This window comes from Gouania willdenowi, chromosome 13 (genome assembly GCF_900634775.1).
Source record: "Gouania willdenowi chromosome 13, fGouWil2.1, whole genome shotgun sequence".
In the NCBI taxonomy this organism is placed as follows: Eukaryota; Metazoa; Chordata; class Actinopteri; order Blenniiformes; family Gobiesocidae; genus Gouania; species Gouania willdenowi.
The window spans coordinates 14,996,245-15,022,451 of NC_041056.1; the positions used below are offsets into that span (position 1 = coordinate 14,996,245).

General features: G+C 36.5%; 1 protein-coding gene across 5 annotated transcripts in view; it reads right to left on the reverse strand.

The window, feature by feature from the left end:
• Positions 1-1,162: 1,162 nt before the first annotated feature.
• stx1a (syntaxin 1A (brain)) overlaps positions 1,163-26,207 on the reverse strand; it is a 56,764-nt gene continuing 31,719 nt past the window's right edge. The window contains exons 4-11 of one of the 5 annotated variants that reach the window (XM_028465234.1): positions 18,421-18,495; positions 15,503-15,576; positions 15,089-15,197; positions 9,355-9,428; positions 9,135-9,269; positions 7,233-7,343; positions 7,020-7,130; positions 1,163-2,646 (exon numbers count right to left, since the gene is read on the reverse strand). In XM_028465234.1, the coding sequence (XP_028321035.1) occupies positions 2,569-2,646; positions 7,020-7,130; positions 7,233-7,343; positions 9,135-9,269; positions 9,355-9,428; positions 15,089-15,197; positions 15,503-15,576; positions 18,421-18,495 (767 nt within the window). In that variant the 3' untranslated portion in view covers positions 1,163-2,568. Of the gene's footprint in view, positions 2,647-4,008; positions 4,212-7,007; positions 7,131-7,216; positions 7,344-8,343; positions 8,386-9,134; positions 9,270-9,354; positions 9,429-15,088; positions 15,198-15,502; positions 15,577-18,420; positions 18,496-26,207 lie in introns of those variants that run through there. The other 4 variants (XM_028465230.1, XM_028465231.1, XM_028465233.1 and 1 more) reach the window with 4 other exon arrangements.

Consider the following 26,207-nt stretch of genomic DNA (forward strand, 5'->3'; position numbering starts at 1 on the left):
TTATGATAGCCATATCTCAGAAAAAAAAATTAAAAAAAATGTATGCCTTACTAGCCTTACCTCAAAAAAAAAAATAAAAAATTCAATATTCTTATTAGCCTTACGTCCGTTTTTATTTTGGGTGTTTGTCATATTTTTGCCATTTTCATTTTTGATACATTATATATATTAAGACTATTATTATATGTATTCAAACTTACATATATATTGGATATATTTAAACCTTCAAACATGCATAATTAATAATACTGAGGCTTTTTTTTTTAAATTTTACATAGACATTCAGACTTTCATTATATGTATTTAAACATATATATATATATATATATATATATATATATAATCAGACTTTTATTACATATCTAAAATACCATTTAGATATTCAGACTTCCATTTTATATAATTAAACATTCTTATATATACTGTACTCAGACTTTTATTATATATTTCATCTTCATGTGTCATGTCATAGGAACATGTTGTATGTAAATGTGTATGAAATAAAGTTCACACAACATCAAAAAATTCAGACAATCTTTACTTAAAAAATGAAAAACAAGTATTCAACCGAGAAAAATGAGCGAACATGTCAATACAATTCAACAGCAAGGCAACGAGCTGAGTGATCAACATGGAAACACTTTGTATGTGCTTTCATTTAACCTGATTCTTCAGACTTTCAATGTTTCATGGTAATAAACTAAGAGCTTGAGCTAAATGAGAGGGATTCGTTTCAAATTTGAAGTTTATGAGAAAAACAAAAGGTTGTTTTAATAGTTTGTTGGTTGCATGTGATTCAGACTTGACCAGAGACAACTGTTCTAATGGTGGGGGCCACAGAAATGTGATTATTGATCCGAGGGCCATATTATCATTTAGAATAATGAGCAGTCCGAGCATTAATATGGGACAGTACAAAAGGTTTGTGTTTTTGTTTTGTACTTGTCTTGCATGTTTTTGTTGTCACTTTGTGCATTTTTGTTGTCATTTAGATTGTATTTTTGAGTCATTTTGTATACTTCTGTAAAACTCCCTGTTTTTTGTGTATTTTTAGTCATCTTTTCTATGTGTTTTTTTTTTTTTTGGTTAATTTTGCATATTTCTGTTGCCATTATCTATATTTTTGTTGTTCTTTAATATTTGTTTGATGTTTATATTGTCCTTTTGTGTATTTATTTTTTTATTTTTGCAAATCTATGTTTTTTTGTGTGTTTTTTTTCTTTTCTCCACTGACTTTGGGGGCTGTTACCCTAGTCTGGACACTATTGAAACATATTAGAACACTGGCAGTGTTAGAAACCTTCATATCAAAACAAAGACACTGGTGGCTGCTTGTCACAAGCACTCACGTTTAATCTATGACTATTATTCTCTTGCACTAAATGTGCAGCTTAAAGCATCAGGCCAAATATAAACAGCATTTTCCCTCCACTATGAGTACACCATCGACAGTGTAATGATCTCAGAAGCAACATCAGCACAGCTAACTTTATTTTGCAGTCTTCACTTTTTCACAACAGAATTCAAAACAACACTTTACAGAGAACCAGACCATGCGGGGCCTCAAACCAGGGTAGGGGTCAATTATATTTTTCAGTTACAATTACAATTACAATTACCCATGTTCAATTACAATTACAGTGACCAGCATTTTTTCCCAATTACAAATAAATGACAATTATTTGTATCCTCAGCAAGTCAATTACAAGTGCATTCTCAATTACTAAAGTTCAATTATTATATATCTAATAATAACGGGTCTGTAAAAATACACTAAAAACAAATATCTACTAATTTCTTTTCTAACTATTGGTTACCTTGTTAGGCTTTCTAATCAATGAAAATATAGGTTTTAATATTTTTGGTGTGGGCGACAGCTTTTTTTACCCAATTTTTTTAAATGATAAAATGTGGGGGATGCTTGATATGAAACATATTGTTAAGTACATATGTGTAGAACTGTACATAGAACTGTAAAATGGTTCCCCGGTTTTGGGTTAAAATTACAACTGACAATTTTAATAGAATTTTCATGGCAATTAGAATTACAAAGTCAATTATCTGAACTCAATTACAATTTAATTACGATTACGACAGCAACAGATTTTTAAAATTACAATTATGATTACGCCATAATGGTAATTAATTATCAATCATGCGATCACAATTATAATTGACCCCAACCCTGCCTCAAACAGAGGTAGAACATAAAAAAAGGATAAAGTAAATAAATAACCATAAATTCAACCAGAGAACAGATAATTCATCAGTCAATATAACTGTACAACAAAAAATCGACACCTTTTACTAACTTTGTCATTTGGAATGTATTAGTATAGCATTACACAGAGTTTTAGTAACTTTTTCATCCAAGAAATATCACATCTTTGACGACACAGATAAAGTTTTCCGCACCACGACTTTACAAAGAAGCAACTCATGCGAGAACACCTCTGGCCTTGTGTACACACACTCTGCTCAACACATACTGCATTCACTAAAAACGGGGAATTGAACATGTGTGCAATTTGTGAGTTTGTGCTCTTGCTGTGGTTTTTCAGCTGAGGCTCAGCCCAGGGTTCCTCCTACGATGGAAGCGACCACAACTCCCAGCACCACACAGCATATAATAATCATGATTTTCTTCTACAACATCCAGAGCAGCAGGAACAGGAAGCAGAGGAAAACAAATAGCATTAGAGACTTAATCTCAGATAAAAGAGTGTTTGGGATGGAAGGATGAGGAGAAGAGCAGCTGAATCAAGTGAGGCGATGAAGCATTAAAACACTTTTTAACCCTCCCATCCTTAGGGTCAATTTGACCCCATTTAACATTTATCATTCAAAAAATAATCATTGATTTTATTATTTTTTTTGCTTCATATTTCTTGACAATTCCTAATCTGATGGGTAAAATTGATTAAGCATAAAATTATCATGATGATTTTTTTCCAACATGCTGAACACATATTGGTGTTCCTCTGGGGTCAATTTGACCCCCAGCTGTTTTAGCTGTCAAGTAAAAATTGTTAGTAATATTTGAGGATAATAGGAGGATTAATCAAACTAGAGCCGGTGTCCGTTTTAGCCCCCGTGCTGCATAAACTCGCCCTTTTATATGTAATGTGCCAACATGCAGATTACCTGAGTATCAATATAAAACATAACTAACAAGTGTTTGGTTAAAAGAATCACATCAGCTTTGGCTGCAGTCTGGTGAAGGTCAGAAATTAAGGAAACCCTCGGCTACAACTAAGGATTCCACAGGACTTTTTGACTGAGTGCATTTGAAAAAGTTAAGCTATGCTAACCAAGGCTAATACATTTAACAAAGAGGATTTCATTTGTTATGAATTTATAGCATTTCATTTTCTGTCATGTATGATACCTCAGTGATAAGTTGATACAATCGTTTTTCTTTTACTTCATTAAGGAAAACAATGTTTCTCATTTCAGGTTATTAGAATTATATTCTATATTTTTAATCATAATTTTTATTTAGGTCTACATTACATGTATTGTGTAAACTCTGATGGGAGTCAGAATACTCACATTATTTACACATGTTCACCTTTGCTACACTGTCTGTTACAGCAGTTTATTTTACATAAGCAATAATAATGAAGATGAAGTAGATAAACCCACGTTTATCACCCAATTAGCTCCACCCCCATTACTTCAGTATTATTCTGAGCCTTTTTGGCTGCCCTGCCTTTGGCTAATCAGCTTTATTAATCAAAGCCACAACTCAGTAAACAGGCGACCAGACCTAACCAATAACTGTGACTCCTTTAAGGACTTAAGATGGGAAAAAAACTGTGCGCTGGATGTGTATGCAATGAAAATAAAGATTAAATTGATCCAAATAATTTATTTGAAATATTTAGATAATTAGCTGCTGTTCTTTGTTTGGAAAAAAAAAACTCACGTGCAAAGCTTCTCAATAATGCAATTCATGCACATGTAAAAAAAACAAACAACAACAAACAGATGGAAAAGAAACGGGAAACACAGAGGTGTGTCAATAACATTCATGCGCTCTTACAGTACTGACATCACATCCCAGAGCCCAGTGAAACAGTGTACACAGACAGTTATTATTCTATTCTTTGAACTGTTTCTAAGTGATGACGCTAACTGAGGCCCACAGCGAGCGAAACAATGAGGACGACCACACACGCTGCAACACAACCTCCTATCAGCATCACCTTCTGTATAAGAAAACCACAAGAGCAAAGAGTCACACATCTAATCAGTGAATGTTAGAGAGCAATAATAAGTGAGTGTGAGAGAGAGAGAGAGAGAGAGAGATAGAGATAGAGATAGAGATAGAGATAGAGAAAGAAAGAAAGAAAGAATTTCTAATATTAGCTAAGCTAATATGAAACTTCATGTGCAAAGAGCTCTAAATAGCAAAGGTATCAAAGGATATAAGTTACAGATAAATCAAATCAAATATTTCTGTGGATTATTAAAATGTTTGATATTTATTCAAATATTTCACTATCAGATTTGGAAATTTCCAGGTCTTTGATCTTTGTGAAATGTGTGAAGCATCAGTAATGTTGCATCACAGCCACTAGATGGCGGACTTGTTCCACCAGGTGAAATGAACATCTCCATGACTGCAAGAACTGTAATAACTAAGATATAAATAAAACAAAGGTTGACATATTTACAGGTACATTGTGTGGACAAATGCCACATCTTTACAGTCCTGTGTTTATGTGCTTGTTACAATCTGTGGAATTAATAAACTACTAAATTGTCTTCATTTTGGCTCTTTGTGCTGTACAGACTGTTATAGGAATTGGGTTTGATCCCAGATCCTCAAATTAAATCTGATTTCAAACACTACATTTAATAAGTAGGGGTAGAGGTGGGACAATATTTAAAATTCACGAGATGAGACAATATACGATACTGGGCTTATGGTATTGATAAAAGATGATATTTTGGAAAAAAAAAAAGAAAAGAATTGTGGTTGGAAAAAAAAAATTATGCTTTCATTTGATTTCAACTCTGATCATACTTACATATTTACACTGGGTATGACCTTTAAATATAACTTTGAATATAAAATAAGCACTAACATAACTAAGACCAACTTATTTCGCATTTAAAGTGCAAAAAGTGCTACTCTGCAAATCAAGACATTCTCCAATAAATATTCCTGTACATCTGAGCAGAAGCTTTGCAGAACACATTCTTTAAAACATAATTTTAATTTCGCAATATCATAATATATCATCCCACCCTTATTAATAGGACATAAAATCCTCACATGCTGATGTGGCCTCAGAGATACAGTGGGGCAAAAAAGTATTTAATCAGCCACCAATTGTGCAAGTTCTCCCACTTAAAAAGATGAGAGATTCCTGTAATTTTCATCATATGTATACCTCAACTATGAGAGACAAAATGAGAAAAAAAATCACATTGTAGGATTTTTAATGAATTAATTGTTAAATCCCTCAGTAAAATAAGTATTTGGTCACCTACACACAAGCAAGATTTCTGGCTCTCACAGACCTGTAACTTCTTCTTTAAGAGGCTCCTCTGTCCTCCACTCGTTACCTGTATTAATGGCACCTGTTTGAAGTCGTTATCAGTATAAAAGACACCTGTCCACAACCTCAAACAGTCACACTCCAAACTCCACTATGGCCAAGACCAAAAAGCTGTTAAAGGACATCAGAAACAAAATTGTCAACCTGAACAAGGCTGGGAAGACTGAATCTGCAATAGGTAAGCAGCTTGGTGTGAAGAAATCAACTGTGGGAGAAAATGAAAGACATACAAGACCACTGATAATCTCCCTCGATCTGGGGCTCCATGCAAGATATCACCCCGTGGGGTCAGAATGATCACAAGAATGGTGAGCAAAAATCCCAGAACCACAAGGGGGGGCCTAGTGAATGACCTACAGAGAGCTGGGACCAAAGTAACAAAAGCTACCATCAGTAACACACTACACCGCCAGGGACTCAAATCCTGCAGTGCCAGACGTGTCCCCCTGCTTAAGCCAGTACATGTCCGGGCCCGTCTAAAGTTTGATAGAGAGCATTTAGATGATCCAGAAAAGGATCGGGCGATTGTCATATGGTTAGATGAAACCAAAATAGAACTTTTAGGTAAAAACTCAACTCGTCGTGTTTGGAGGAGAAAGAACACCATACCTACTGTAAAGCATGGGGGTGGTAACATCATGCTTTGGGGCTGTTTCTCTGCAAAGGCACCAGGTCGACTGATTTGTGTTAAGGAGAGAATGAATGGGGCCATGTATTGTGAGAATTTGAGAGAAAACCTTCCATCAGCAAGGGCATTGAGGATGAAACATGGCTGGGTCTTTCAGCACGACAATGATCCCAAACACACCGCCCGGGCAACGGAGTGGCTTCGTAAGAAGCATTTCAAGGTCCTGGAGTGGCCTAGCTAGTCTCCAGAACTCAACCCCATAGAAAATCTTTGGAGGGAGTTAAAAGTATGCTCTAGAGGAGATCTGCATGGAGGAATGGGCCAAAATACCAGCAACAGTGTGTGAAAACTTTGTGAAGACTTACAGAAAACGTTTGACCTCTGTCATTGCCAACAAAGGGTATATTACAAAGTATTGAGATTAACTTTTGTTATTGACCAAATACTTATTTTCCACCATAATTTGCAAATAAATTCATTAAAAATCCTACAATGTCATTATCTGGATTTTTTTTCTCATTTGTCTCTCATAGTTGAGGTATACCTATGATGAAAATTACAGGCCTTTCTCATCTCTTTAAGTGGGAGAACTTGCACTGACTAAATACTTTTTTGCCCCACTGTACACAAAACACTGAAAGCAGATGGTCCACACATTATCACAGGCTTGTTTGTGATATAAAAATGAATACATCACATACCAATAAATATAAATTAATGGGAAAGGGCAAACCATGCACACACTTACTACACTCCACTGTAAAGCAGCAAGCATTGGAAGCTGTGCACCATGTGCTGATGCCTTGTTTTTAAACACTCACCCTTTTGGCTTTTCTCTGGAATTTCACAGCCTTCTTAGTGTCTGACACCGCTCTCTCCACATAGTCTACTGAGTGCTCCACATTGTACTCAATGCGGTCTATCATTTCACCCTTTGGAAAGGTTTGGTTGGAGAGGAGTGGATGAAGAGGGTGAGAGAGGTGGGAGGAAAAGGAGAGGAGAAAAGGGAGAAAGAACAGGAGTGTTTAGGTCACCCGTCTGCTGGACTTTTTGAACTTTTTGCATTTGGGGATTTGCTCTTTAGCTTTGTCCACATAATCCTGGGCATCCAAAACGCTTCGCTCAATGTTGTTCACCAGCTCACCCTGCATGGGAGAATAAAGTGTAGAGTGGAGAGGTGATTAAAGCAGGAATCTGACTAAACACTAACACTCCTCACTACATGCATTCACAAAAATGTATTTCTTCAGTCTATAAAATGTAATCCCATTCTTGGTTTTTTACTGTATGGCTGTGTTCGAAATGGCATACTCTGTATTCTGCACTACAAACTCACGAGTATATACTGTCTACTATATACTAAGTATGTTAGTACGATTAGGATGGTGACCATTCTCACTGAAGTATACTGCAATGTTTCCCAAGATGCATTTCGAACCTACAATGACAAAAACCTGAAGCACACTGAGGCTAAATATCTCTGTTGATTCTCCACATTTGAAAGTCCTGAAAGCATTTTAAGTGAGAAAGTGACCGAGTAGAATATCAACATGTGGTCATTTGATCAATAAACCTTGCAGAAAACACATTTCATACCGACATTTCGGAGATTTTCGGAGACCTGCCATTGTGCTACAAACAAAACTTCTGGTTAACTTCAAAACAAGAGCCCTTTTTACAAAAGTGTTAAAAAATACTAATGGAAGACAAGAATAGATGCTTTTATTTTGTTTTGTTAGATTTTTTGCTTGAAGCCAGGCCCAAGACTATTTTAAGTTCCGCTCGTAATGCATCATGGAGTGGTTGAGTATGAGTAGTGTGCCTACCGTGCATATTTAAAAATGTCCTGATATAGTGCACATCCGGGTATTTCTCGCGTACTCAATCTTTGCATACGATCTAATGTGAATGCACTACATAGTCATTTTGACATCAGAAATGGTATGATTAATACTAATTTTGAACACAGCCATTGTATCGCACAGAAAAGTCTATTTCCTGCATTAAGGCTTTGCCTTTTGGCGATTTTTGACCAAAAATCCCAGACCTAAGGATTACAACTAAAGCCAGCTTTTAAACTATCCACAGTGACAAAGATTAGCCAAGGTTTGCAAATGATCAAGTGAGAGATTAAGGGTGAATTACCTTGTAGTGTTTAAGGAGAGCAGCGATCTCTGTTCATCAGAGCTTAGAAGAGGCAGTGATAGGGACAGAAAACAGAAAAACAAGGCAAGAAAAGCTGAGCGGGGAAGAATTAACGAGTTGATGTGGTACTGAGAAAGCAACAGAAGGGTTAGTTCACAAAATATTTGGGGGGAAATATGTACGGGGGGAAAAGAAAATACACAATTATAACTTTGTAGTGGTACTGCTGCATGTTCCCATTATATCCCAGATCAGTTGTTGGAAGTCCTTCTGTCATGTGAGTGTTTGTGAAATCACTTACAGCAACTCATTTACCTGGAACTGTGTGTTTTACTGGGGGGGATTGCAAAATCTGAATAAATGTTTTTGGTGAATAATATAAAATATTATAATTTCTCGACCCAAAATCTAACATTAATGTAAGGCTAACGTATATTGTTTGGTTGTGACAAGATTTTCTGGATGAATCGCCAACTTGAAATACCAAGTTGTTGCTCCAAAACTGTGCATTGTTGATCAGAAACTCCAAAGCTAAAAATAAGCTCTTGCCCTTTTAATAAATAAATGTTTGCATCAAGATATCTAGATGGTAAATAAATGGAAAAAAAAGGAAGAGTGAGCTGATTTTGGAGAAGCAGCAGCAATGACAGCTGCCTGATAAAGTAGTTAATGATTGGACTTTTGTAAACATTACGCTGATAAACCTCTGTAGCTTTTTAAGCCTTTGTTCTGCAAGCAAACATGTGTTTTATCGAGTGAACAGTGGGTGAAACTATCAGGTTGTTCCTCACCTGGCTCTCCACCAGCCTGGCCATGTCCATGAACATGTCGTGAAGCTCTCTGATGCTGTTCTCCAGTTTTATGATCTCAGTGTGCCGCGTCTCAATCTCATTCATCGCTTGCTCGGTGATATTATCCATAATTATCTAGTAAAGTGTGATTAAACATGAGTTTAGAGAAGGGAAAACTGTACTCTAAATCATGTTTGGCCTCCAGGTTTCAGTTACTCACCCCAGAGGTAAATATAGCTGGGTTATCACTCTCTAACATGCTCTCCAGCTCCTCATTTGTTGTGTTTCTCCCAGCTAAGAGGAAACACACACACATACACGGACTTCATCATTAACCATAGTAGAGTTAATATATAGGGATGGCAGCCTACGCACATGTAACTTTTCATTTAAGGCATTCCATTTCATAGGATTTCAGGTTGAAAAATGATGAGCAAGTTAAAGGTGGAGTCGACAATCCTGTTCAGAAATGTGTGGTCATACATATGTGCTCAGAAAAAAGAACAAAAATACTCAGAGCTACTGTATGTAGCAGCAGAAATCCTGTCATTCGGTCCAAATGGAAAGAACAATCAGACACCTTTATGTCTTGTCCTTCCCATGCCCACCTTTATAGTTCTTCTCCTACATGTACACTCATTTAGTGACACCGTTCTTGGAAATATTGAGCATAAATGAGGATGTGAAGTGCCAGAAAAGTGATGTGGAGGTTTCTGTTTGTCTATTGGACAGCTCTGTATTCGTTTTGCTTTGGGGGTTTTGTAATTTTTTATATCAGATGCACACATACGAGAGGGGGTGGAGCTGAGATGAGGTCAGATCATGCTAGCTTTTCAACGTTACAGACTGCATATATAGATAATTAATTTATTTGCATCACATAATTTGCACACACCTACAATATAATCGAGGTAATGATTGCTGAGCTTGTCTGCAGAGCTGCTCCATTACTGCCCACTGATACTCGAGTCAATGTCTGAGGTCATCAGCATCATCTCCAGTCTTCTCTCTGCACATTTCAAAAGGCTGCACAATGTGATGACATTAGCGTGTATCACTCGTGGCATTGAGGGCAAACATTAAAAAAACAACAGGGAGACAATAATGAGTCAAGTATTAAATTCCAGCAGATGAATAAGAGCATTTTCGCTTTCATTAAATAATAATTATAGGAATGCGTTACATTTATAAAGTACTTTACTTTCAAAGATATCTCAAATCTCTAAGGTACATAAAACATTTGGAATGATGGTTAAAAAAAAAAAAAAAAAAACTTAAACGTTATATATTTTTAATTTTTATTACAGTGTTTTTATTTCTTTTAAAGGCTGAAGCCAGTGGCACTATTTGATCAGTTTTAGATGAGATCAGAAGGACATTTTTATTAATGAGGAGCTGAACACAACACCCATTGTGAGGAGTTTAATCCTCAGCGTGAGGAGAAAGGATGAGTTGTTGGAGCGTACTGAGGTGTGAGGGGTGAGCTGTTGTTTAAGACAGGCAGATTTTATATTGAATTCTTGCTGAAATGAGGAGCAGCAGAAAGGAACAGAAGAAGACTGTGAATTTTCCCTTAGATTTTACCTATGAGACAAACACATATTGTAACCATTGATAATAAAAAATTGCCATCAATGCACGGTCTCTGTTCAGGACACAACAGAGAAATTCCTTCAGTTTTAGATCAGAGAACACACAACAAACCCTAATCTGTAATGTTTAAAACAATTTTAGAGTTATATGAAACTTTGAGATGATTTAACCCAATAATGCAATTATTGATTGTTAAAAGCACATGTAACAATGTTGAACAATAAGCTTTTAATAAGCATGTTACAGGTGGAAACCAATAAGTAAATAGGACTAAAGGTTATGTTGTGGTAAACAGATACTAGTAACAGCATAAAAACCCAGGTTTGACTGGAAACTATTTCTTATTCTGAGTTTCCGTATTCTCAGTGTACCTGGGTTTGATTTCTCTGGTTTCCTCCAAGAGGGGAATTAAAATGCGTTATTCCAAGGAAAGAACTGGAGAATTTAGCTATCACTGATTAATTGACATTGACATTAGTCAGTAATATAGCCCAGGCCTCCAATATGTAACATTTTTGCTGTTTGGAGATTTTATTTCTCTGTGTTGAGCTTTCGGCTTTATGAGATGACACTTTAGAATCAGCAGTAGTGATTATAAAACAACAACACTGGGATAAGTATACAGGTTAATTGTTTACAGTTACATTTAGCCTTTACTTAATTATCCATGTTTACTGTTTGACATTTGAACAACTTTATTTTTGAATATTTATTTATAGAGTTTGCACAAGTTTGCTTTTTCTTATTTCTCGCTGGCTTTAGAGTTCTTATGTTTACGATTACTAATTAAACTTATTATAGTAGTGTTTTGCTTCTTTTTCTTGAATAATATTTTGGAATAAGAGTTTAATATATATCCTGTGTATAACAATGTTCTTCTTTCATATATTAGTAATATATTTGCTCTCTTATTCTACTAGTTAGAATAATTTGAGACACATTTCACGTTAACCGCTCCAAAGCACAGAGCAAAGATCAGTATAAATGGAGGCATAAACAGGTCCTCAAAATGATTGTAGAGACAAGCAGAAAGGGGATCAGGGACGGTTTATGCACCTTGGCTAAAGCCATTGTCAGAACTTCTACACTGTGGCTTAACACCACAAAGCAACTGATCCTGGTGGAGCCAACCATTCCCTTAGAAAAGAGATGAATCCTACAAAGATAAATGAAAAGCTGGTGGAGGATTACAGGAGGAACCACTGGAGAATCAGGTGTATGAACTGGGCTCAACAGGCACAAGTAGAAGAGCCACTGGCAAAAAATGGAGGCTGCAAAGAAAGCATCCAGATTGCTCTGGGGCGAGAGGGGAGCACACAATCCTAAAACACATCTCTGTGTCTGACCAACCTCAGCAGAGTCGCTTGCATTAAGGTATTTTTTCTAACACTGGAAAGATCCAGTGAATCCAGGAAATAATGAATGTGTCCAAGTCTGAGCATGAGAGTGTAAATAGAGAGGAGGGATCATTTGATAAAGTGCTTTAGATGTTATTAAATTCTATCTAAAATATAAGCTTTTAAGAATGCTAAAACAAAGTATATAAGTATATTTATCCTTTAGAAAACAAGTAAAATAAACAAATACAAAAAGGTTTTGTGATTAATGTAAATTGTCCGCTTGTTCTATGTTACAAATGAAAATACACGACAATAAATAGTCATAGGAGGTTTTGAGTAATTCTGTCAGTATAAATAGGTTTTCTGAGGAAACTATTCTGACCTACACTTCAAACTTTATCAAGCTGAGCTTTTTTTTTTACATCCAGCTGTGCCTCCTGCAGCTGTGGCTCATATACTTTTAGAGGTAACTAAAGGAGATGTATTCATGACCTAATCAGCATGTGTGTGACGGATCCCAGTGGTTGGTTGAGGACAACCTGATGCTGAACACTAACTTTTCCCACAAAAAGAACATTATCCCATGTTTCTACAGGATATGTGGGAGCTTGTTAATGCACTTCAAAAAAACCTAAAACACACAGATAATCTTTGATAAAAACAAATTTGCAAAGCAAATAAAATGAATACATTTTCTTTCTGATCAAAATGTCCATGAGGTTTATTCTTCAGGCTTTACAATCCTCTGGTGTCCAGCAGTGACATTTAGTTTGACAAATGAGAGGATGAGACGAGCACACTGATCAATGTCCTCTCCTCCTGCCCTCGCTGTGAAAACCACAACAATGAAGAGAGTCAGAGTGGAGCATCACAGAGCAGCCACAATGACTCACAAACACAAACAGGGTGCCACCCTACCCTGTTTATCTCACGTCCCACACACGCACACACACACACACACACGCACGCACTCTTTTTTTTAAGCCATGACAGGCTCTGAGGGTGGCTCTTATTTGTTACCATGGAGACCCAAACCCTGAGAAACCACCAACGAAGCCTGGTCGGCTCCCTCCACCCACATCGTTTACTGGTTTTAAATCTGTAATACCACATTTCCAAACTCAGGTTAACTGAAAACAAATAACTTAAGACAGAAAACACCATAGAATCCTCATGTGTGTACATATCAAACCAAAACAGTTGATTATTCTGAGTTTGATCATTCTTCTTCACACTGAAGTCATGCTAAAGTGACTAAGTCCATCTGCTTTGTTTTACTGTCAGAAAATGTTTTTTTTTTTTTTTTTTTTTACATCAGAGTGTCCAGTGCAGGTCCTGGAGAGCCCTGTCAGATTCTGAGTATAGCTAGAATGTTAGCTTCTAACCTGAACGCTGGTGTAGAATCATTATTGGGGAAACTAGAATTAGTAAACACCCACACACCGTAAAAGGAGTCGACAAGAGATAAAGACAAGGATTGTTGGAACAAGAACTAGAAGAGAACAAAGCCCTGGAAGACACCACCATCATGCTGTTATCACAAGACCAGCAAATGGTAAAGAGTGGGGTGTCAAACCCCCACCTCTGGACTCTGAACTGTATGTGGAAAAGCACCAGAGGAACAAGGGAGTCAGTTAGAGTAAGAGGTCTTTGACATTCAGAGCAGTCTGCTGTAAAGGAAGCAGAGAACCTCGAATGAGCTTGTAATTTTACATGTGTCAGGGTTAGTAATTTTAACATGTATCAGGGTTACTGATTATGTTAATAAATCAACAGCAGCATTAAAAGTTCTACGCTGACAGCCCCTATCCAGCATGTGTAAGATGCTGCCTTGGTGCACCACAAGTACAGTATGTACCAGATGTAAAGGGCAGCTCAATCTAAGGCTTTCTGTGGAGCTGCATTAGATAGATAGATAGATAGATAGATAGATAGATAGATAGATAGATAGATAGATAGATAGATAGATAGATAATTTGTACTTAAATTTGTATTAGGAATTAAGTGTTTACTGTTGCGTGTGGCAGGCTGCTGTGTTTCCTCTCTCTCTGGTCTCCCTCCTCCCTCTACCTGAGTGGCTGCAGCACACCTGATTGCTGTTGGCACTCAGGGTGAGGGAGATTATATAGGTTGGCAGCAGAGCAGAGAGTTCCTTTTCCCCCTTTTATTATTTTTTTTTCCACGTATGTTAAGATTGCTGGGTTTTGTTATTTTAGCTTGGCTGTAGTCATCAGTGGTCCTGTTTTCCAGGTTTTGTTTCTTGGTTGATTAGTTTGTTTTGGCTGAGGTCGCTTTAGCCGGGGTGGTGGTTGATCCGATGGCCCATGGAGCGGTTAGTGATGTCCTTCACCCCTCTTTTGAGTCTTTGGCTGGTGCCTGCAGCCATTTTAATTTTGTCGGTTTATGTTTTGATTAATTTTTGGTTCTTTAGCAATAAATCTTGGAAACACAAAAAACATTTTTCTGTGTCCTTTTGTATATGTTAGTGGTCTCTTTTGATTGAGCCTTATCTTCCTGAAGAGACCGTAATATTACAAGATCAGTTTAAAGAGGAATTAACTTTTATTCTGAATTAAAGAGGAATTACAGTTTCCATGTAAACATGGCCCATGTGACGTATGACGATCCAAATGCTACCAAATTGCAAAGTGTATTAACAGCAGATGATTTCCTGAGTAGTTCTTTAGACATTGGATGAGATATTACTGCTTAACAAAACAAGCAGACGTTCAAGTGACCAACACATGGTGAGAAAATATTCTGAGAAAATGCTCCTTAGTTTTGGCAAAAGCTGGTTGAACAGATTTTACTCAAAAAGACACAAAAACGCATCAACACTTCCTGTGAACATTTTAGCTTTGATTTTAGAGTTAACTATTCAGCTTCTGACACCTGCATTATCCCCAATGATTTAAATAAGAAACTCTGTTGTATCAAAAAAAAATAAGTGTCATTTTGAATCTATGCAGTGTTGACACCGTGAGGATCTGTGGTGTGTTTCGTCTCCCAGGTTCTACTCACTGATTTCCAGCTGTCTCTGGATGCGCCCCTTGCAGCGCTCCCTGTAGTCCGACTGGGTCGTGTTGTACTCCGACATCACTTCAACAAACTTGCGGGACAGTGTGGAGTGCTGGAGCAAAAAACAATGGAAAAATTGACTTTTAATGGTTTGATCTGTGTGTGCACATTGAGCTATCAGAGAAAAAATGATTTATTAATAATTTACGTATTTACATTAAATAAAAGAGGAGGCTGTTTAGTGCAGACACGGACAAGAAACGGTGACTGTTCGCTGTTTAAACCCAAATCACAGGAATATGTTCCCTTAAGTTAAGTTTTATTAAATCGTGGGTTTCATTATTTCAAATACTACCTTATATCCCACTATACAGTTAGTGGTCATTATCAATTCAGCTACTAATATTAGATCTGTACCTGTGTTTTACGTATCCTTAAGTCAGCTGAGGACCTGTTCTGTGACTCCTCCTGCTCAATAGTATGCTGGATACCTGAAAAAACATGCATGCACAGAAAAGACCCACAAAAACATATACATAACATTTGATTACTATGAAGATTAAAAAGAAGAAAAAAAAACTCATCCAGGTTTTTTAACCGTAGGAGGAAACTCAAGAGATTTAAGCAAAGTCCATCCATTTCATTTTTTACTTCTTTTTTTTTTTTTTTTACTAAAATCAGTTATGAGGTATGTTAAACAAGTTAAAGTCAAATTTTGATGTTCAAAAAAGCTCTGGTACAGACCCACTCTTCTAGTGCAGAGGATGGATGTGTAATTTAATGCTAATCAGTAGATGTCAAACAGGGAATCAAATCTCTTGACTCCTTGAGAGACAGGTTGTTCACCTTGTCAGCCTTTAAGACGTCACGCTAATTCATCTCCTGCTATGAGCCTGATAGAAATAATGGGTCATCAGTCACTCTCTCTGATGAAAAGGCAGTAAATGGCATTCCTGACTGTTTTATCAATGACCACACTTTTTTTTTTCTTTATATCCTTTCAATTCTCTTGAAAAGTAAAACTACAATGTCACCACTTTGAAAAGGTATTTCGAGCTATATGATGTATTTGAAGGCAGCGTACAATGACATGCTCAACAGATTGCTACTGTTTTTGACATAAAAGACAATCCAATGTGCCATTTCATGTGTGAATAAAAACTGGCAGTTCAAGATTCAAGTTCAACGCTCTCGAGAAACTAGAAGATTTTTACATCATCATTATCTACCACTGTTTAACAATCCACATTCCAACAGAGTAACACTCAGACATTTACAAACATCAAATCATTTGGAAGTCACTGACAATTTCAACATGTTTTAGGACCTTCAAAGGAAAATGAAGTACCTTAGTAATTACTACAAATGGCAAACTAGAGTGAAGGGGTATGAATACTTCTGTGTGACACACTTTTCAGTTTTTTCTGTAATAAAAAACCAAATGAAAACTATGTATCATTTTTATTGTGTTGATCTGTTGTGGAGAAGTGACAGAAGAATGAATACTTCTGCAAGCCAATGACTGTGACCTCTAAATTAGCAAAAACCTTCATACAGAGTCAGACATTTAGTATTTTTATGTTTATTTATGTAGTAGAGAATGGCAGTAAACCAGGGTCCCCATAAAACCCAGTGTTTTTAGTATTCTATTCTTCTATTCTTTAATCTTTTGAGATTAAAACATTCCAAATGATGTTGCTCCTACAACAACTCTCTCAGGACAGTGGGCAATTTCATAAAAATCTAGAGTCACATACCAAAACTGAAACCCAGACACATGCCATAAATAACATGAAGTGCGTCAACACAGCTAGAGGCAGGGCCCATGTTAGGCCTGAGAGTACTTGAGTGTGTGTGTATGTTGTAGACGTTCAGGGGTTTAGCTTTGAGCTTATTGTCATGAGACATGTGTAACACAATGTTTAATCACTGGCCTTTACTCTAAGTAGCAGGAGAAAGACAGGTATAGGACAGCTTTATCTGGACCTGTTAAAGGCACAGTGGAGATAGAGACACAGAGTTCCTCTTATAGTCCAGAAATATGTACTGTATATTAGCATAATTATCTGTCTTTGGGGTGGACTGTATGGGGACCTGCCCAGGACTTACTGAGTCTCTGTACAGGATAAATGGGCAGAGAAGGCAGGACAAAAAGGCTGCGTACACTCATGTATTCCAGTCACAGCCACCACCTCAGCTGTGAGTGACACTAATCACGGCCCACCTCACAGCAGACAATCTCCCAGTGTCAATAGAGCTGCCAGAGGCCTTAGGTTTCACTGTCCCTCTCGTCACTAAGCTAACCTCCTCACACACAACACTGATTTACTTTAAGAATTGACTTTAAAAATAAAAAATAAAAATAACAGTTCTATTAAACTTAGGGGGTTTTCCAAATAATATATCGACATGTATCATGCATTAGTTAAGGCTTTAAATGCTATTGATTATGAAACAAAAGCTTATCAATAATTTTTAAACTATATCCAAAGCTTCGAAAACATGAGCTGATAAATTACTTCATGTTTAGCTTCCCTGTCTGATCATTACCTGCGGACGAGGTCATATTTTCTCCAGCTTTTATTTATTTTTTTGTTTGTTTGTCTGTTAACTGGATTATGTCAAAAGCACTTAATTTTGACAAAATATTTACCAAAGATAGACCATCGAAGATACCTTTCAATTTTGGAGGGGATCTGGATCAATATACTGATTCTGGATCAGATTCAATCATCAAAAAATCCCTATCTCTCATCATTGACAAAATTAAAAAAATCAATATCTTGCTTCGCAATTGACCGATCTTATAAAATCTGACTCAGCTATGTCGGGCTGGTTTCTCAATTACTCCATAGAGTTTCATCCAGGTGAGGTCGGATCCAGATTGTGCATTTAATCTAATTTTTATTATTTTTAAATAGGGGATGCGAATACATTTGGTCCTACTGTATCATTATTATTGGGGATATGCATTTTTTACAAGTCATTAAAGTGTTCATGGTACCATGATCAGGATCGCTGATCCAGATAACTGTGCATATCTGGCAAAGAGGATATTTTGCGCTTGGCATAGGTTTGTGCTCTTGTTTCACTTTAAGAAGCCTGGGGCTGAATGCGTGTCGTCTGTACTGTAACATAAATATGCAGTTTTCTCGTTTTAATAAGAGAAACATAAAAACTGGAAGCTGGTAATAATAATTGGCTGCTGCTAATGAGGATATGTGTCAATGTACACATTTTCCCAGCACGTAATTAGTCGAACCAAAACTGGAACAGACTGTTATTAAGAAGAATTGCTGACTTTGGATAAACGAAAGGAAAATAGTCACACTTACACTTTAGTTTAGAGCGTACTTTGTTGGCCAACTTCTTGATGTCTGCCATTAGATCTTCAAGCTCAGCTTTAGTTTCTGGGTAAAGGAGAGAATTTAAATGAAGTCAGTATATTTAATTACACTTCATCTGATCAATGTTTTGCTTTTGATTTGGACATAAAAACAGAATAAACACAGTTACTTTCCTTAACAACAAAACACTTCAACAGACAAAATGCACAAACCTTAAATCTCAGCTTTGCCTTTTGTTTTTTAGTTGTTTTTTTTTTTACATAGTTTTTACTTCAGTTTTGAAGCACATACACAATGTACAGTATGAAGCATTTATACTTTTTGCTGAAAACAATGAGCCGAGAAAGGAGAATATAAATCATCACAAAATCTATCTGGAAGACACAAGATACACTGAAATACAGATGTTTAAGGTAATAAAGAATAAAACTGATTTAACAAAAATATAATGAATATACTAAATTACATATGTACAAATTTAAGAAAGGTAGGTAAAAGAAAAAAAAATGTAATGAAGTGAAAAAAAAACAAAAGTTAAATCAAATTTAAGGTATAAAGGAGGATTTTCCCGAAGTTTAGAAAAGAAACGCCATTTCCACTTTTTGAAAAAATGCACATGCGCAACACTCTACCTGCTCCCAAGAGGGAACGCCTATTAAACGTGCGCGAGAGAGCGTGCACGAGCCCAGCTTTCCTTGTGCACAGCTCTGTTTACGAGTTGGTGTCGGCATCGCTCATACAAGCTTACTTTCCAAAAGATTTGCTTTTTTCCCACTATGTCAGTCTCAACACCGGTAAGTGAAAAGTGAGAACGGCGAGCTTCAATGAGTGGCTGAAACCGTAGCTCATGAGACACATCAACACTTGAATGATTGACAATTACGAGGACCAATAGTCTTGATGATCCACCCGGAATTTGAAGCCAAAATATCATCCTCCTCAATACCTTTAGGAGGTATGCTACGAATCTAGATGACCTCTTATTGCGCTAATTTCCGGGATTTAATCAGTGTGTGCTGAACTACAAAGCTCGTTGGAGTTAATCGCTATGGCAATAATTGCTGAGTGGCTAAACTAGTCGCGACTAGGTTTTCTCTGGCTTGGATGTTAGCAAGTCCTAAAGCTCCACCTCCTGACCAATCAGATATCTTATTAAACGACCTGCCCATTATTAGATGATCCTGGTTGGTGCAGATCTGACAGCTGTGTTTAGGAAAGAAGATCATTAATGATAAATGAAATCATTTCATTTACCGATGACATCCTTTAGGAAAGATATAGATTTATATCTAATGGACTGATTTACAGTCAGCTGATGAAGCCTGTGTGTCGATCCGTGTGCGTGGACGGCTGAAGTCTTTAATTAGTTAATTCATTCATTCATACGCTGGGTTGACATTATCAGCAGGAACATGCACAATGTGCTCTCATCCCAGTGTGTGTGATAGAGGTCTACTTGAATAGAAACACGCGTGTGCTGTAATAAAGTTTAACTGCAGAAAGCTGTCTGTTTATCATCCAATAGATTAATATAATAAATAATCTTTCACTTTTACGCATTCACAGTGTCAGCAACTTCCTGCTTGAGTTCTCTCGTACCTGCTTTCTCTGTAACAACAGGGTTGTCTTTGGTCTGAATTATGGAATTTAATTAATCATCATTTTAAACTTCAGCAACCTGATCGGTGCCAAGTTATGAAGTGAATCAGATCTGAGCGAGTATAAAAGCTCCTGCTGCTTCCTGCTGTGCGCTGCAGTAACAGTGTTACTCTTCACTGTCATAATGGATTTATATTCATTGTATTTGTTGAACATCATAAGCTGTTCATTCATTGTAAAGACGCTCGGTCTGCCAGTTCTCTCCATTGATTGGTCAGATGCTGCAATCTCCACCCCTTTCATGTGCACACGCACGTGGCAGGGCCGTAATCACTTGGCTTAAATTAGCGTGTTGTGATCGACGTTCATAAGACAGCTCCTGTCTGACAGGGAATGTTTGGCTAGTTGAAGCCAGCTAACGAAGATGAAACCAATCTAGATTTGTAACATAGGTACCCTTAATGAATCAGGTAATACTTAAAAAACACATTAAAAAAATGAAAATTCATTCATTCATTCATATATACATTAATCAATTAATTTTTGATAATTAATATTAGAAATATGTGAGGCGTTGTGGATGTGAGTAAGAAGATTAATTAGTTTTTAATGTAATATATGGATTACATATATTCGCTTTAATTTTTTTTAAAAAGAACATGGCAGGGTTTAATCTTTTAATGAATATTTCATTCTGGATTCTTTTAGAATGTGATTTTTCTAAACTTCCTACTGTGTGAAATATAGACATTGAGGCAGTAGTGGGAGGACTCCATTGATTCGTGATTCTTAAACATGATCAACGATCTCCGTGTCAAATATTGTCTCCAGTCAATACAAGCTTCGCCAAAGTGAAAACATTTATCCTCAAGTTATTTCAGTCCATACAAAGCGACACGCTGGCAGCAAAAATCAATGCGGTTACTTAAGCTCCACACCAACTCACAGCTGGATACACTAACTCTAACAGGCCTGTGTGTAGACTTCCACACAGACGGAATCAATAATGACAACCCCAAGGAAAGAATAGAGTGTCACTTTCAACAAGCCACAGCAACACATGTGATCCTATGCTCTCTTTGTGTAATACAGATAGTACCAGCATCATCCTTCATTGCTCTTTACCCGTCCTCTGTGATCTGTCCACACCGGTCTCCTCAGAGAAACATGATACATCATTGGGAAACAAACAATAAACAGATGTGGATGGATGGATGGCAAAGGAGGATATGCTATTTTGGTGAGCACAGCGGGAAATTAAATCATGGCTTTGACAAGGAACAGAGTTGATTTACCAGATGATGGAGCTTGGCATAGGTGCTCATTAACATTAGGATATCTTAGTGTGCCATGCAAACAAATTTCAAAATAATTATCTCTCAAAACTACTTTTTTCTAAATGAGTTACTAAAGAATACAGATAAAAATGTCCTTTCATCTGTTGTTCCAACATCTCATGCCTGGGGACCAAGACTGACACTTTTTTTGTTAATTTTCCTCTCTCTCAAGTACCCCCCTGTAGTGGCACTGTGTACTCCTAGGGGTATACCTACCCCAATTTGAAAAACATTGCCATAGATAATACACTTTGTAAATCCTATCAAACTCTCGACAAGAATGTCCCTTTAACTTTCCTTTTGTACTGTCACATATACATTCATCACGCAGGCAAGTCTGCAGAATCATCATGTTATGAAGCATTAAAAAGCCAGTACTTTACACAAAGTGTGAGAATAGGATTAAATGACAATGTGTTTAGATTCTTTATTTTCACTTACAGGTCTACTTGATTTATTAAAGGGTACCTGTTCATGTAAATCTATTATGAAATATGTGCACATTCATTAAAAAACACCTTAAAACTACTTTCCTGAACAGTTTTATTACATCCAGAACTGTAAAATACACCCCTTAATTCCACAAGGAAAAAGACAGTGATCTTTCTGTAGGTTTACATAGTTTCAGGAGTAATAAATATGGCTGTAACTGTGAAGAAATTGGGGTAAATTGGTTTATATTTGTGCCAGAAGGCAATGAATCACATTCTAGTGATTCCGAGGAGGAAAATTTACAAAATGTGTGATGGCAGATTTAATGTAGCGGTCTGATGGGGGCTATGCTTCGTCATTAGAACTGAGAAGGAGTCTCACTGAAAACATTACAGTTCACTGTAGGTTTATGGGATTTCTTGAATTAACATGAGAAACATTGATTTATAGCAGATGCGGTGGCACAAAGCTAAAACACCTTTTAATTATCTAGTGACTCATCCAAAGAATATATATTGCGTTTTAAATAACTGAATGTGTGCCAGTGATTAAAATATTCCTAATGCTGTGTTAATAATTATACACAGACTCTCTGTAAGTGGGTGCAGATGTTTGCAGAGCTGCATGCAACCAACTAATATGATTCTGTTTTTACATATTTGAAGCAGCAGAACATAATCATGACAATGAAATACCAAAAACTGTATGTTTACCTCCAATTTTCCGTGAACGCAAAAAACAGACGGAAAAATTAATCTGACACGGATTCTTGATGTATTAGTTTAACATGTGACCATTTTACCCGACGACACGTCATTGAAGATCACATGGCTGCACAGGGTTTCATGCAAAACGTGACAGTGATTCACCTAAAGGTTTAACAAGTGTCCGTATCAGATTTCCATGGTATTTTTCCCATTAAACGGGGTTGAGGGTCTAGCGTTGTGGCTAACGTTACTCTTGTGTTTTTGTAAATTATCTGAAGCATAAAAATTGTAAAAAAAAAAAAAAAAAAAATAATAATAATAATAACAGTAATTGACTGTATAAACCCTATTTATCATGTTTGGTATGATGTCAAGAAGTGTAATAGCAAGTAAAGTCATCTCAACAGGAAAAGGTGATGAAACGGAAACAAAACAGAAAAAGTGTAATGCAACGTAAATTTGAAACGGAAAATCAGAAAAAATAAAAGACACGACCGACATTAGAGACATTAAGTACTTATTCATTTTCAACCAGCTGTCGACCCACCTGGTACATTTCCGTTTTTTCTGTTAGTGATTCCGAGAGAAATAATTCTATTGTGTCTTTTGTTAGGTGTCTGTTTTTTAATAATTTTCTGATATGTTGTGCAGTTTTTTTTTAATGTACATTGTCAATTGTTATTTATGTCTTGTTTCTGTTGAGCCTGAAGACAATTAGAGTATGAAAAACGATAATCATCTTCATTTAAAAGCCGACATATCTTGTATCTAAAAAACTGTTTCACAATATTGAAACAAAGGTTTATCTTTTCACCTCAATTCCCATTTTTCTCAGCAACGAACATTTTAAATTTACCAGGCATGATTAATGAAGGGATAGCATCACCAAGAGGAAAGCATTTATCTATAATTGACTTAAACAGGATGACAGTGTTCCTTTAAATTCTTGAAAACTGCCATCATTTGTTTGTCAAAGACAAGGAGCAATTACAGATAATTATACTACTATCTACAGCATTTATTACAATACCTATTGAGGAGCAGTTTACCCGCCCCAAAGCAATGTGGGATTGTGATACAGGTCATTAATAGAGGGGCCCCAACAAACCTGTTGGATACATTCCTTATTAACAAAAACCATCTCTGAAATAATGTGAATTTAACCATTTTATGATAGAATGAAGAAATAGCTAAAAAGCTAGCATCACAAGAGAGGTCAGAGTTTAATCACAGCCTATAAAGGTGAACTGAAGTACTACTTCTTTGTTAATAATGGGTGTTTGGAATGACTTATTGTTCAAATTTGTCAAGAACATCACTTGTAGGCACCATACAGTTACTGAACTTGGATGTCATTATTCATTTTATATACTGGTAGTCTGCTTAGTTTATTCAGCCACTATAAATACATGTAAAATAAACATGTTGTGATATATAATGTTTAACTAATGTTTATTGACATAGTTAAATTTAGTGACCAAAAGTAGCACCTAGGTCTGCTTGTGATAAAATTATTCATTTTTTAGGACAGAATTTTGCTTTTGTTGATTTTATTGTTGCAGTTATAAAATCTGTTTTCTGCATTTATAAACCCGTCTTCTTCCTTTTATGGCTACTTAACTGATTTTCTAACTTTCCTTTCATGAATTTGATTGTCCTTTAGGTTACTTCGTCCATGCAGTTTTTTCTTTATTTTTTATTATTAAATCTCCTTTAAATGTGTTGTATAGCTTTAGTTGCCCTAGAAATCCTCCTGTCAGCATTGAGTGCTGAATAGTGTGCTTGATAGAGTCTGAAATTCTGCTGTTACGTTTCGATAATGATGGAAACTTTCTCACTACTATGACGTTCCAAAATGTTCATGGGGAGTATCATCATCAAGTCTGCTGTGAAGATATGGAGTGATAAAAAAATAGATGATAAAACAGTGCAGCAGCTGACATGTAAAACAAAAATCCTTAATTATATACAGTACAATAAAAATTATCCTAACTTTAAAAAATGCTTCTCATTTCTACCACTGCAATTGTCATTGCAAACATTTTTCACCATCCCTCTATTCTTGGTGTGTGTATTTGAATAAAACATTATTTTTGTTGCCTGTGGACAAATGTATAAACTGTACATCGTATGGTGAGTGAGTAAAGCACATTGGTAAGCTTAGACGCCCTGGACCACAACAAATAAATCTCCTCAGCTATAGTGTGTGAATATATGTCTGCATATGAGCAAGAGTAAGCAGTTGTGTGTGCGTATAAGAATATTGTGGTTTTAGGTCACCATTACTGGATATCACCAGAAAATCGTTGCATTCCGTCAGGGAAAGTGCTTTCTTTCTATTATAAATGTGAACTAAGTCGATCAGCAGCACAGCCATCATCATTAAATCACATTTCACACCCCCACCCCCGACTGTTCTTACCATTAAAAAAATAACACATTTAGAAGTGCAGTTAACTGCACGAGTGCAGGTGATTGGATGTCAGTCATTATTGGGATTTTGACAAAATTTAATGTACAAAAAAAAATCCATTTCTACTTAAAGGATGGACAGGAAAGCAAAAACATTCCTAAAATATATAAAATACATACATCAAAACTAACAGAACTGATGGGATCTCAGAGGCAAGAATCCATATGTTGATCAGCTGATTGTTTCTCATCATGGGCAGAAACATTTTAAAGTATATCTTAAGTATTGCAGAACATAAACTGCTGTCAGTCTTATTTTGATTCAATTTCTTACCATGTGGGTATTATGTGCCGTTGTCCTTCTCTTAATTGTATGTGTGTGGGTTTGTGTGATATTGTTGGGGTTTCTTGTGAATTGTTTGAGTGGGGTATTTCTTAACCTACGTATGTAAAATTTCAATGATGTAAAGCACGTTGAAGTATATTTCATATACGAAAAGCATTCTATAAATAAAGTTTGATTTTATTTGATTTGATGTGAACAAATTCTCTGTTCTTGAGAGACATTGAATAAAAACTGGTGTCTTGCGTCCGGTGCTCGACAGCCGCGGTGAAGCGGTGAGCTGTGCCGAAAACAAGTGTGTCAGCGGCTCTCAATGGCGTCGAAGTAGTGTAATTCCGAGCGAGGAGGCGAGGAAAACACTGGTCGACCTGGTGTGGTTGAAAATACAGAGAAAGGATATCGACAGCAGCATCCGGCGACATATTCCACTCCACTTGTGGACAGTTAAGCTGCTGCGACGCAAGATAGCTCTGAGTGAGAAGAGGTTTTTGAATGCCGCTGTATTCCCCGCCCACTCTTCTTATAGTAGGCAGGACTACCTGCGGTGGATTAATACATTTCACCAGCCAATCATGATTGGCGTAATGAGATAGGGCTACTGAGATGAATATTTCATTGTGAGACGTCGAAAGAAATGATGTGAAAGAGAACCTTCAATTTTCCTCAAAATATGAAATATTTCTGCTAACTAAATAGAAATTGGTCACAAAATCTAGGAATTTTAAAAGTGAAGATCCTGTTGGGACTGATATCTTTAATGCTCGGATATTGTCAGTTTCTTACATATTTTGTATTTTATGGATACATAGAAGTGTAAACTAGGATGAAATAATGTTGAAATTACTCATTGGTGGCCCACTTGAGACCACACTGCTCCGTCTTTGGCCCCTACACTAAATTGAGTTTGACACCATATGTTAAGTGGGGAGAAATTGTGTAGTAGCA